The sequence below is a fragment of the Hyalella azteca genome, unplaced genomic scaffold, assembly GCF_000764305.2.
Source record: "Hyalella azteca isolate HAZT.00-mixed unplaced genomic scaffold, Hazt_2.0.2 contig9398, whole genome shotgun sequence".
NCBI lineage: Eukaryota > Metazoa > Arthropoda > Malacostraca > Amphipoda > Hyalellidae > Hyalella > Hyalella azteca.
Genome location: NW_025939472.1, coordinates 133,378 through 148,744, shown reverse-complemented (window position 1 = coordinate 148,744; position 15,367 = coordinate 133,378). Strand labels below are relative to the sequence as shown.

General features: G+C 35.0%; 1 protein-coding gene across 1 annotated transcript; it reads right to left on the bottom strand.

Annotated features, from left to right (window-relative positions):
- Positions 1-448: 448 nt before the first annotated feature.
- LOC108682466 (natural resistance-associated macrophage protein 2) lies at positions 449-14,101 on the bottom strand (the record flags this gene model as incomplete). Its single annotated transcript, XM_047882013.1, is given in 15 exon segments — positions 449-540; positions 4,004-4,214; positions 4,923-5,053; positions 5,881-5,973; positions 6,892-6,935; positions 6,938-7,013; positions 7,717-7,767; positions 8,111-8,269; positions 8,454-8,585; positions 9,553-9,795; positions 10,634-10,677; positions 11,740-11,836; positions 12,614-12,736; positions 13,031-13,279; positions 13,889-14,101. Coding segments are annotated over 15 exon segments (1,793 nt in total), but the record flags the coding sequence as incomplete, so codon positions are not given.
- Between the last annotated feature and the right edge of the window lie 1,266 nt (positions 14,102-15,367).

Sequence of the window (15,367 nt, the reverse complement as noted above, 5' to 3'; positions counted from 1 at the left end):
GAAGGGACAGCACAACAACGCAGCAGGACCAGGGGCTGGAGGCGAGGGCGGGGACCAGGAAATGGAGGCGAGGGCAAGAAACAGGGGCTGGAGGCGAGGGCAAGGACCAGGGGCTGGAGGCGAGGGCAAGGACCAGGGGCTGGAGGCGAGGGCAAGGACCAGGGGCTGGAGGCGAGGGCGGGGACCAGGAAATGGAGGCGAGGGCAAGAAACAGGGGGATGGAGGCGAGGGCAAGGACCAGGGGCTGGAGGCGACGGCAAGAAACAGGGGGATGGAGGCGTGGGCAGGAGACAGGAAACGGGGGCGAGGATGGGGAACAGGCGACAGGGACAAGAAGAAAAGGCAGAGGACAGGAGCCGGGGACACGGCAGGGGACGGAGGCCAGGGGACAAGAGACGGGGCCAGAGGACAGGGAACGGAGGCAGGAGAACAAAGGAATCACCCGTACGGCTGCAGGGCCGTCGCAGACGTGGCCGGGCGGTCGTCCCAGTCTGTGTCATAGTGGTTGAGGTCGTAGTTACTCAGATGCTCGGATATGTACTGCACAGCAACACAAATATTACTATTTACTTCACTATCAAATGCAAGTTAGTTTAGTTTAGTGGCCACATATTTACTGGCGCTTCAGCTATTTAGCTATCTATATCAAGTGCAAGAACACGTCACTTTACACTTCACTATCTCACTATCAAGTGCAGGGACACGTCGCTATATACTTCACTATCTCACTACATCAAGTGCAAGAACACGTCACTATACACTTCATTATCGGGTGTAACAGAAATACCTCACCTACACTTGATTATCAGGCAAGAAATAGTGAGGTATTACATACATTACCTCACTATTACATACACTCATGCTTTTCTTCATCACGTATTCAGATACGCATACTCAAATTTGTGAAAATATTCGCAATATAATCAGCATGATGGCATTTTACACGACAGTAACATCCATTTTTTAGAAATACCGCGTTCTTATTAGACATTCAAAATTGAATAGTACCATGCAAAAATATTTGCCACATTAAATGCAAAAAAAAATTTATTATGGGTACGAAAGGAGATTTCTGCGTCAAAAACACAGAAGAAACCCAAATGCAATGCAACTAAAATTAGTAGGAAGTTTGGCACCAGCTCCCTGTAAAATTAATGTAACAAAAAATTTAGTATGGTATTTTTTTTTATCGTAGTATAACATAGAAAACAAAAATCAACTATAACAAATACCGTATGGTAAATAATTAAAATTACATTAAAAATTAATCAAATAACTAAGTAAAGACAAATCATTGACATAAATCAAAAATAAAAAATCAGTTATTATAAAACATAGGAAATAAATAAAAGATTTAATAAAAGATAGAGCGCGTGTTAGTGGAAACATTCATGTATTTAGCTACTTTTTCTTTTAAGTTGTCCGTAACTATTCTTCTCTCATTACAATGACGTTATTTATAACGTGTAAAATAACATTAGCTTCAAAACTAGAGACCACAGCTTCTACAGTCAACTATAAAATTGCTATGCCATTAAGCAAACCTAATAATAGTTGTTAATATTTACACCACAGTTAATAATGAATCACGTTTGTCATTATAATTCACTGAGTCACAGGCCTCACTGTCTCAGGGTAATTCAAGAAATGCACTTAAAGAAAATGGGACAGAATTAATAATAATCAGCAATAATTTTCATATAATTGCTCATAATTGAATACCTCCAGCAACACACGGTGATCGTTCAATGGTCCACAACCATACTGGAAATATAACAGACTTGGGCTAAAATCGGAATAATGGTTGAACTACCGTAATTCATTGTACAAGCATACCTACGCAACGAAAAATGAACACCATTATATAAGAACAAGAAAACGAGCAGTTTTAAACGTAACTGCGCAAATAAGAAAGCAAGATAACTTTAATAAGAATAGAAAGATAGCAAACATCAACAAAAATGAGAACCACGTTGATACCAGAATTTAATACAAATAAAATAATTGAACGAACAATACAGTAGCTACAGAACTGAGAGAACTGATCGATGAAAATAATGGAAGCAAAAGTAGATTGATAATTATGAGAACATGAAAAACATCTTAAACAAGGTAAAGAGTGAGCATAGAAAGAAAGATAGGAATGATGAATAAGAAAGCGGAACGAACAAGACGAGGAGTGAGTGAAGAAAAAAAGAAGGAATGAGGAATAATACAGTGGAAAGAACAAGACAAAGAGTGAGTAAAGAAAGAAAGGAAGGAATGAGGAATATTACAGCAGAACGAACTCGATAAAGAGTGAGTACAGAGAGGAAGAAAGGGTGAATAATACAGCAATCAGAACATCAAAAGAATAAAAGACAAGAATAAGGGTAAGTAATGAAAGGAGTATTGATACGGCTCATGTGTAGGATATTATAGCGATGAGAATATCAAGAGCATAAAATACGAGAATAACAGTGAGTAAAGAAAGCAATAGTGATACAGCTATAGAAGAATATTATAGCGATGAGAACATCAGAAGCAAAAAATACAAGAATAAGAGTGAGTAAAGAAAGCAGTAGTGACACAGCTATAGAATATCATAGCTATGAGAATATCAGAAAGATAAAAGAAGCGATGAGACTGAGTAAATAAAGCAATAGTGACACAGCTATGTAATATCATAGCTATGAGAAAATCAGAAACATAAAATACAAAATAGAGTGAGTAAAGAAAGCAATAGTAACACAGCTACCATAGAGTATTATAGCTACGAGAAGATCAGAAACATAAAGAAAGGGATGATGGATCGTACTCCTCCGGGCGGTGGTCCGGGGCAGGTATGAGCGACAGGTCCGGGGTGTCGTCAGGCAGCGCGGGCCCCACCAGCTAACCGGTGGCATCAGGCAAGCAACGCGTTTATTGTATACGTACAATAAATTATTATGGTTCAACACCACTAATAAATTGCATTTTCATTCCCAATAGCCTTATTTTTTGTTTAACATTGTATACTTCTCCATATAAATGAGCGATAATTAGGTATTCTTAAAGATCATTAAATTTAATATCAAAGTGTCATGTCTTCTTCATATCAGAGATTCAAAATTCTTGTGTAACATCATTAAAACTTTATGCTCGATGCATTCCAAAGCGTCATGACAGTAAACCTTTAAAAGTCTCTCTCAAGAAACAGAAAACACACACACGAATCCAGAACAAGAGAACAACAACGGCCATAATTTAATCCAACATGAAATCACGCAAAACACTCTTCTTCTGAAGCATAAAAAACGAAATTGATTAATCCAATTGATAACGACCATAAGCACGTAAATTAATGACACATATTACGGTAATAAAGTGTTTCTGACGAGGACACGTTTTGAACTTTACACGAGCTATATAATAAGTCACCACTACACAGTGATAAGGCGTGGCTCCATCGAATAATCGTTTAATCATTATATATACATGAAAGAAAATTTCGCACAACTACCTAATCAAGTGCGTAAGGCAACCAATAGAAAAAGGTTACAGTGTTCAGCCCAGACTTAGAGCGAATTAACACGATATCGTTACCTGCCATCATATATAAAAAATTCATTCGTACTTAATATGTGGTAATCGAAGACTAAAATCGTAATTCTGGCCACTATCATTCGTTTTTCTTAGTAATGAGCGGCGATGGAAGTGCAGTACCGGTCTGTGCTGAGTGAATCCTTGTGTGTCATTGACTGAAGAGTTGTACAAACACTCCGTTTCTTCTTCTCAAGAGGAAATATATAATAATAACTTATTTATTTTTTGATAATTAATAGGTAATAAAAAAAGAGATTTAAGAGAAACTGACCGGTATGAACCTGACGGCAGTGAAGCCGAAGGCATACACAAGGAAGATGCCAAATTACATTACCTATACCTAATGTAATTTAAATTACAATAAAATAATAATTAAATAATAGAATTACTTCAATTTTAGTTAAATTAATACTAATAAAAGAACCGAGGACAGACTGACCGGTATGGACCTGACGGCAGTGAAGCCGAAGGCGTAAACAAGGAAGATGACGAGGTAGGCGATGAGGGCGAAGTAGAAGGTGGCGAGCACCGCGATGATGAGGTATTGCCACCAGAAGCCCTTCAGTCCCGTATGGATGGCGGACACAACGAACCACAGGTTGATCGAGATCACCACCACAGCCAGCAACACCGACAACACTTTCATGAACCTGTGCATCAGAGGTTCTCAGTTAGCAAGTTAAGATCGCAGAACATTATAGTTTTTTTAATCTACGATCATTGCTTGAACATTCGACGAGTTTTTCCAGAATCTACGATAATTGTTCTGATATTGCAGTTTTTTTAATCTACTTTGACTGACCGGTAAGGACCAGACGGCAGTAAATTTATATTTATACATTTATATAATTTGAATCTACCAATCTATTTAAACCATTGCTTAGATATTCCAGCTGCATTTCCTCGATCATGGCTTCGATTGCTCTCTTTTGAGAGCAGTGAATAACATGCGTTTGTATGCTAGGTATGTTATTGCCAACAACGAACCAGTCGATTAGGTTCACCAGTATTACCGACCAGGTTAACCAGCATTACCAACATTGGTTAACCTGTTTTCCACCTCAGATGAAAAACAGTTAACTGAAATAATCAATGGTTATACTTATCAGCATTCATACTAAGAATATTATCGAATAGTTTTAATGAAAGAATTTAAATTTGATACAGTTGAATGCGTTTCAACAAAAGTACCTAACCAAAAGATATCGAATGTTAAGTGATACTATCCTTAAATAATCAGGTATATATAATACAAACAAAGTAAAAATAGTAATGTAAATATGATGCCAATTCTAACAAAGCGAGAATAGGGATGGCTATATGATGAGATATATTGAGTATGAGTTTAATGTACTAACACTCCATTAGCAAATTGTCCCATAATCTTGGTGGAGGACGTGAAGGTTATGGTTGGTAGCAGCGCAAAAGGAAGCTGGAGCGACATTACAGCGTTGAGAGAGTCGTTCAGGTTGGACAAGTTCTCAACGTCCTGTAAATGGAAAATTACATTAACGGTGAGAAGAAAATATACCGTAAAAATGAAAAAAATAATATGAAGAAAACATGGTTCTCAACGTTTCATAGAGAAAAATATGTTAACGGTAAGAAGAAAAAATATCCAGCGAAAATAAGAAAAAAATTAGGAAGAAAAGATGGTTCTCAACGTTTGATAGAGAAAATTATGCTAACGGTGAGAAGATAATGTATCCAATGAAAATAAATAGAGGAGAATAAAATGCGAACAGGTTCTCAACTTACTGGAAAGACAAATTTTTTTCTCTTACAAAAAAATTATTCAACGAGAAAAATTATTAAACAACAAAAAGAAAATACGCTTTCAACACGTCACTCGTAATCGTTATTTTCTCGATGTTCAGCCAGCAAAAAAAAAAAGATAAAAAATAACAGACGATCGATCAAGCAAATATTGACATAGAAATCAAGTTATGACGAACAGGCATTTGCTGCAAATTCTCAAATAAAATCTTAATCTGAAAACTACAAAATCTACGAAATAATTGATTAATAATACCGATAAATGAATGATAACAATTGAAATAAGTATTTCCATCTTCTCATCAAACCTGACAAATTTAAAAATACTACAACTTACTTTAATGAATAATTTCAATAATAATTATAAATATATGAAATAATTATAGATATATCTGAAGTCAACACATGAACTCCATTCAGGTCAAATGTATTAATGAGAAGCGGACAAGTAGGTACGTGTTGTATATGGAGCAACTAGAATAGGGGAATGAGATGTTATTATTATATAATGTTTAAAAATTTATAATTAACAATTTCTACCTGGTAGAAGGCAATGAAGAAGGTCGGAGTGATGGCAATGACTCGGGTGAACAACACTCGCTGCCATCGCTTCCATCGCAGGTTCAAGAAGCCCTGAAGAATATAAAAGATTATTTTAAAGCATTGAACAGACTAAATATTTTGAGACTTAAATACAAAGAAGAACAGGTTAAATAATTTAATCATGAAACAAGATTGATAGGATTTACAAAATCTTTCACGTATATATTTTGCAACAGAGACGCAGCAATCTCGTGTTCTTTCCTTGTAATATCCTCTTTAAAGGAACAAAATACCTTATCTGCTAAACCTCAATTTGGGAAATTATTGCGTTCGACACAAGTGTAAACTATGATAACGTAATTTAAACTTAACTTTATGGCTTCCAACATATGGAGCGCGACATATGGCTTGAGATTTTCAACAAAGTCAAATAGCATTTTATATATAGTTGCACATTCCATATTCATGGCGTATTTGTGGGGAGCATGCACATAAATGGCAAACTAGCCAACATAGGTAGTCGGTACCTATCAGGGTAGAGTGAAGAGGGTGTTCAAGTGTATTGTTTCGAAATGTAGTACAAATACTATATTGACATGAGTACTACGTTATATTCTACAGTATTTGTATCAAGTGTATTATAGTGTACAGTATTCAATTACGGTATATAATATTTATCACGCACCTCCGTAGCGAACTGGCCAACATTGGTACCCATCAGAGTCGAGCGAGAAGGGTGATCAAGTGTATTGTATTCAAATGCAGTGTATTATATTCTACCGTATCTGTATTAAGTTTATTATATTGTACGGTATTCAATTATATAATATTTGTAACGCACCTCCATAGCGAACTGGCCAACATAGGTTTCCATCATTGTGGAGCAAAAAGAGTGTTTTGTGTAGTATTATAATGAAATGCAGTGTACTATATTCTACAGTGTCTGTAACGTATCAAGTTTATTAGGTATATTGTACAGTATTCTATCATATAATTTTCATCACGCACCTCCATGGCGAACTGGCCAACATAGGTACCGGTACCCGTCAGGGTAGGCAGGCCGCGCCGAACGCGCAGCCCAGGAACACCCCGCTGTTGTAGATGTCTGCCTCCACCAGCTCTGTGCTGTTCTGCAGTCATCACATGATGATACAATCATCCCATGATGATACAATCATCCCATGATGATACAATCATCACATGATTAAGATACAATTATCACATGATAAAACAATCATCACATGATGACACAATCATCCAATAATGATGACAATCATCACATGATACGACACAACAATCACATGGTACGGAACAATATTTATAAACAAAATTGTTTTTCGAACAACAAACACGCATTTCTAATAATACATGAGCCCAACAGCAACACGTCAAAATCACATAAAACATCATTTAGCATTATAGCATATCATCAAAGATGATACGCTTATATCGTGCACGTTTGTGGGCACGTTCAGAGCTACGGTATTCTGAACGCCGTATTTGAACATATACAAATCCGGGAAATAAATTAGGTATATATATTACACGTTATAGATACACATACCCACTACGGTATGTATTTGCGCAAGGTTGTTCCGAGAACCTCGAACACATCAGGCTACAGCATAATGATACATCTACCATACGTACTCTTAAAATATTATTTGAAACACAAGTGAGCCTTACTTTCATTGTATCAAAGGCACGAGCACCTCTTAATAAAGAAACGAACCATTATGACTTATTGTAAAGATTTGCGATGCACTCACTCTATTTGAAATAAATACAACTTAAGTTATATTTTAGCCCGTTAAGATGCAGGAAGAAACTCACGGCAGGGAAAATGTCGGCATCCTCGCTGCCGGCGGCAACACAAATGTCGTGCTGGGGGGTGAACAATTTTTTTTCCATTAATTAAACCCTTCATTAAATATTAATTAACAAGTTCTGCTCTAAAATTAATTGCGTGTGACATGATAAACTACAAGATTTGTTAGAACATCAAATAGAAATTTCGGAATTTCAGATTGAGACTTTCCTTAATTTTATCTGAGGCACTAGAAACTAATACAACAAATATTTAATTTAGTATACATAGACACATATATTATTATATTATAACAATTATAAACAATTCCTGCCTTTAAAACAGCTGAAAAGTGGTAAACTTCAAGATACTTAAAGAAACTATAGAGAAGCGTGAATACGAATAAAAAAAATTACTGACAACTTGCTGGTTGGTTTTGCTGTGCAGTCCTTCAGCGAAGACGGACACCACGAACACGTTGATGATGAAGGACACGAGCAGCGCGATGCAGGACTCGATCATGTAGTACTTGTTGGCCTCCTTGACCTCCTCCTTCTTGCTCCTGTCCACCACCCGCGACTGTCGGAGGACAAGAAGGACACACGTTAATACTTGTTGGCTTCCTTGACCAGGGCGCTGTGCAGGTACAGGTCATTACCTTGACCAGGGCGCTGTGCAGGTACAGGTCATCACCTTGACCAGGGCGCTGTGCAGGTACAGGTCATCACCTTGACCAGGGCGCTGTGCAGGTACAGGTCATTACCTTGACCAGGGCGCTGTGCAGGTACAGGTTATGGGGCATGATGACGGCCCCAATGATGCCCACGGCCTGCAGGACGGCCCCGGGCTCGCAGTCCCGACACCCCGGGATGAACAGGCCCGACATCACCGACGCCTGCCAAAAAATACGTCATGAAGATATTGATTTTTTTGTCTTAAGTTCATAGGAATTTATGTTTTTTGGGATATACGTGAATTTTTTTAGGAAAACGACGATATTGATTTCTTTGTCAGGTTTGTGGAAATTTATGTTTTTAAGATTTATGTGAATGAATTTTTTGGGGGAAATGGAATGGTAATTGAACGTGAAAAATGCAATTTAAAGAGCAAATAATGCCTACTGCAATACTATGTGATGCTTTTGATACCCAAATTACTGTGGAAACCTCCAGTTCATTCACTATAAATTCAATTCACAGATATATACATATACTTTACCTTACGATACATTAAACGCTATACACTTTAAATAAACAAATTTGTTTCAAATTTCATAAACAAAAATTATTCGTTAATGGCAAGTAATCTTTGATTAGATCGAGCGTTGCCATAATTTAATTTAAAGATGCAGTCACGTCAAAAGCTCAAACCAACACTCAAAAAATGAATGAGACAAATTGGCCAAATGGTACTGACACAGTTTCTTACACAGCGGGTAAGCAAAGAGAACACACAGCACTGATATATTTTATGCCAGGGCAAACAGGTTTAGGATGACCCACAAGAGAGGAAAAAGTGCATGGCTAGGTATTTGGACAAAGAACCACTCATTTATCAGCGTGAGACTCAACTACAGCAATAATTCAGGTTGAACCTAAGAAATATATTACTGGCATAGGTATGAGGAGTACCAACAAAACTGCAATAATTCTAAATGAATGCATTACTGGTATATGATTAATGAGAGAATTATAATTATATTAGGATTACGAACAAAACCAAACATAATTCTTAATAAACGCATTATATGATTAATGAGAGAATTATAATTATATTAGGATTACGAACAAAACAAAACATAATTCTTAAAAATGAACGCATTATATACCTAATTAATGAGAGAATAACAATTATACACACACCTGGTTGGGCGCGACGACGCCATACTCGTACCCGAAGGTGACGGCCATCACAGAGATGAGAATCCCGAAGAAAAGCTCGAGCTTACGCAGGCCATAGCGGTCCAGCGCGAGGAATGTGAACGTGTCCGCTATGGTGATGAGAACACCGCCCCACAGCGGGATACTGAACATGAAGAAAGATGTAAATTAAAGATGAACAGAAGAACATATCATAAACAAGAGTTTACGCTCAACAAATAGGTACTGTCGAAGATAAGAAAGATTGTGATGAGAACACCGCCCCCCAGCGGGATACTGAACATGAAGAAAGATGTAAATTAAACCTGAACAGAACAAGATATTATAAACAAGACTTTACGCTCAACAAATACTGCTGAAGATATGAAATATTGTGCTGAGAATGGCGCCCCACAGCGGAATACTGAATACAAATGCATCCCAAACAATAAAATGGTCAAAATTAGAAAAGATTAAAATCAAGCGCAAACATATGTAGACGCTGGAAAACAAACAAAAAAATGTGCGAAGGTGCTATGGCATGTTATATATATACCTATATAGTATATATAATGAGTAAGAGGTGAGGAATTTATTCAAGATGCACAGAACATAGATGGCTAAACAATATGTTTAATTACCAAATAATAATAAAGATAATGAATTCCAATCAAGCCTGCATGGAAAAATTCTAACCATAACATCAAAAATGTGTTAATCACATCAAACTTTAAACAGAAACATGAGTCATGTAAATAACACTTGAGAGCGCCTGAATATCAATCAAGATTGCTAATCAAAGACTCTCTACCGTACAGCTTCATTTATAAACATGAACAACCTTAATAATGTTTAAAACCATGAAGAATAAGAACATTTGAAGCTATGTAGAATAAAAACATTAAACCCTATCAAGAGCGCACCAAAAGCCCATATAAAATGTCTTCAAACAAATCAAAGAAAATGAATCTTGAGCTTTAATGTATAAGAGGTTTAGCTGAAAAAAACTGTAAGTATCGAGATTTTACAAGATAAACATGCATTAAATTTACAAAGCATGAGCACATTCAGACCAGAATTTTACTAAGCAGATAATATTGTTATATCTATAATAATATGCATAACATATTTTATATTGTATACTATTAAATAATATATACCTACTTATTGCAAATAAATTTGTGCTATAAAGCACGAGTACATTTTTTTCAGGCCATTTGGAAGAATTCATTTCTGAAATGTGATTGAGAAAATTTACTTTTAAAGTAGAAGGCATATAATGGTAAAATGTCATTCAAAATATGTCTACAGAGTTGGCATGACAAGAATGTTGCTCTTGCTTGACTTGCACAATAGTTAATGTAGTTAGCATGACATAGTGTGGTGACGTCATCTTTTCCATGCCAGGAAAATTAAATAGTGGCATGAAGAAATATATTCTTTGATTCATTTTTATTCATTTTATTTCTTTGCTTGCACAAGTGATATTGGAATAATATACATTTAAAAACTACTTTTTAAAGACAACACTTCCAAAGAATCCAGTATCTCCAATCTTACAAATGTACACAGTACAAAGAATTTCTCATCTAATTTTCGAAAATTAAAAAATAACCTTCTCAATTTTTTAAATATATGTAAATTTTTTGTAATATATAAATTTTTTTCAAAATTATTTATTATGTTAATTGATTCGTGCATTGCCTCCGACTTCACACAAGTATGCAAAATTTCAGATCCATAGGAAAAGTAGAAGTGTATTAAATTTCGATTACAAGATTTGTAGCAGACAGACAGACAGACAGACAGACAAGAAGTGAAGTTAAAGAGAAGTGTTGTAAAAATAGACATTAAGTTTAGTCATGGGATACTATGCCTTTAGTAATGCTACGGTAACAAAAATACAGTCGTTATTTTTTATTTCAAAAAATTGTATATGAGAGATTCACCAATAAATTTGGGCAACATACATGGAATTTCTTCGGCTATTTTAGATGAATTTGACAACTCAGAACCTGAAGAAAAAAATAAACTTTGAGAAATGAAATAGTGACTAGTACAACAAGCAGGTGCATCTTCAGTTATACTTATTGTTCAATAAATACGTACATTTTTGTATGTATATTACATGAATACTTGATAAAAGAACATTACAGCCAAATTCAGATTGAATTTAGTGAGATAAATTCACCTCTGCAAGATGCAGCCCCGTGACAGTGCCGAGTCTGACGGCCAGGCGCTGCATGAGGAGACCGAGCACCGTCGCCCACATCAGCACCCACAGCAACTAAAACATCATCATGGTATTAGCTTATTATTATAACAATCATGATATTAGGTCATCAACATTACCATCATGTCATTAGGTTATTAATATAAAAATCATGTCATTAGGTCATCAACATTACCATCATGTCATTAGGTTATTATTATAACAATCATGTCATTAGGTTATTAATATAGCAATTGTGTCATTAGGTTTTTTACCGTTATTATTAATATAACAATCATGTCATTAGGTTATTAATATAACATCACATTGTTAGGTTATTAATATAACCATCATGTCATTACGTTATTAATATAACAATCATGGGATTAGGTCATCAACATTACCATCATGTCATTAGGTTAATAATACGTTAGGTTATTATAACAATCATGGGATTAGGTTATGAATATTACCATCATGTCATTAGGTTTATAATACGTTAGGTTATTAATATAACAATCATGATATTCAGTCATGAACATAACCATCATGTCATTAGGGAATATTATTAACAGTCAACAAATTAATCAAAACATACCGACCTGAGCTTCTTCTAGGAAAATAAATAAAAATATGAAGAGAGATGGAACAGCAGGAAAAAGTGTTACCAGTTCTGAGAGTACCGGTACCTTCTCATGAAATCAATCATTTTGAAATTCAAATCCTATGAATAAGTTGTACTTTAAAATTTTCAAATTATTCAACCCATATATATGAAATATTATGTGAAATGAAATTACAAATTAGATTAATAGGACAAAAGTTTCAAGTAGAAATTTAATTGATCCTCACACTGAAGCCAGCAATAGTTCCACTCTGCAAGTCACTCTCGATGTTGCCAGGGTCCAGGTAAGCAATGCTCATTAGGAAGCCAGGCCCAGTGAATGCCCAAAGCTTTCTGAAGCTGAATATGCCCTGAAAAATGCACAAAAATTTTGGTTTATAGTACTTCTATTTTAAAATGGTAATTGCCTTCTCCCTATATGGCAGCATCTGTGAAAAATGGTTGTTTAATTCAAACTATGAAGGAAATATTTCAGTTTAGTTCAGTTTGTTGCTGCAAAATTTTTATGTAATGCAATGATTCAATGACCAATCAAAGCCACTTTAAACTTGGCACTCAAATAAAAATTACATAGGAAGAATACTTCAAAAACCAGTAAACTAAAAAAGAATATAGGTATACTAATAACTAAAGTAAATGCTTACATCAGCCTGGGGTACAGCAATTTTTTCATCTTCCTGATAAGTAGTGAATTCTTGCTCTTCTCCCACAGGAGAGGAGCTGTTATTTTGATGAGCTACATTATCTGCTGGAGAGGAAGTGGCTGGCCATAGCCTGCCAGCAGGCGAGGAGGCTGAGCTAGATAAGGAATTAGCTCCTGCAAGACCACCGACGACTTCATCGCTGTCAGGCAAATTGTTATCCCGGCTGCCACTGGCGGTGAAGCTCAAATCCTATTAAATAACAATAACATCAGAAAAAATGATCAAAATAAGTTGAAGGAGTGATTTAAATTATAATTGGATTTGATTCAACAGAAATTTTAGGCTATTTAGACACAAGTAATGAATTAGGTCCCTAGGTATATACGTACATGGATATGCAGTAGAAAGACTTTTTAGTGAAATTGTACAGCAAGTTGGGAAAAGTGAAAAAATTCAGTATGAACATAGCTTCTCAGTAAACATAACTTCTCAGAAAGCAAATAAGTTAGTTACATAGAAAATTTCTGGATGACTATTAAGAGTTTCTTGCTAGATGCATAATATCCTTAGAGCTTATATACCATATCCTTATACATGTCCTTTTTATATTGTGTTAAATTATCTATTTATATATAAATTATATGAATTATATAAAAATAAATTAATTAAATTAATTAAGTCATTCAGTGAATCCATTGCACATGCATAGGTATGCAAATACCGGTATATAGATTTTACAGCATGAGTATAACATAGATTTTTAGTACCTACAACAATTAAAATGTATTGTAGCTTACATGCTCTCCACTCACTAATTGAAAGTACTACTACATCAGACTTACACGACATTAGACTTACATCGATTTGTGTGTGCTGTGCAGTGGTTTTGCTTTCTGTGCTATCCATAACAGACAATAATTAGTTGGCTAGACAAAAGTTATTCATGAATTGAAACAGCAAACAAAGCATGAACTAACGGCAATTTTCTAACATATAAATTTGATTCAAATAGAACTATGGTGTCAAAGAATGTAGCAGCTCATTAGGTAAATCCTTAGTACCAAACTTCACCTGAAACAGACAAAAGAAAAGTTATATTAAAAGGAATGTGAGAGAAAAGACAAAATAAATTGTATGGTCTAATTATGCTCTTTTTATTCTGATGTACCGGTACGGTATTTGGATTATGCATGCAAACTTTTATTCAAGAATTTCAAATTGATTAATTTAAACCTTACACCTCTATATAGATACTTTTTCAAAGCAGCCAATCAAATACAATTTAAGTCACTGGGAAGCTTTGAAATTAATTCAGTACAAAGCCAAAATGAGATTATAGAATTTTGCAAACCTTTTGACCAGCAATATGTATTTTCTATGCAGTATAAACTGATCATTGTTTGTTTTGTAATGTGACACAATAGGTGATTATCTGTTGTTGGCAATCAACCAAATGAGTACTTATCTGTTATGTGACTCTTCAATGTTTAGAAGATCTGCATTCCTGAAGTGTTTTTGTATATTGAAGCCAGTTAAATGGTCAATATTTAGCGTATTACCTTGCTCCATACAAACTTTACAAAGCTAATGAATAGACATAGTACCAATAATTGTTTACCCAAAAATCCCTTAGTGGTAAACACCACCTTGTCCTGTTGGCCATTATTGAAGACAATAAGTGCCCTTTTTAGCCATCCATTATGATCCATATACTGTTATTGTTAGTAGGCTAATTGCAACATAAAAAATAACACTTCAAAAATACAAAAAAGTTTAAAAAATCAAAAAAATCAAATAAATCAAAAAAATCATGAAAAAATCAAAAAAATCATTGATTTTTTTGATTTTTTTTAAAAAATCAAAAAAATCGCCAACCCTGGTAATTAACCTAAACTATGATTCATTTCTCCAAAAAATATGATGGCTGTCACTAGAATATTCTTTTCTGTTTCAGGTATACCCATGGTTAAAGATTTTAATAAATCATATAATAGGTATAAGTACCTACTAAGGATTATTCAGCAAGAAGACATTCTATCTTGTCCAGCTTATCATTGCATTTTAATTTATAATCCATTTGCTTTTTCCTAGATACAATGGTCTTTAACATAAAATTTTATTATTTCCTCTTAGTTCAATACTTGAGAAACATTTGAATGCATTTTTCTGGTTCATACACCATACAAATACTGCCTTATCACTTTTCTACACCTAATATGGATAGGTATAATTCTCAGACCTGATGCTAACTAAGAAATTCATGACATACCTACATTAAAATGGCAAGTTAATAACTGCCTGACTGATCGAGACCTCAGGAGCCTAATGGAGCCTAAA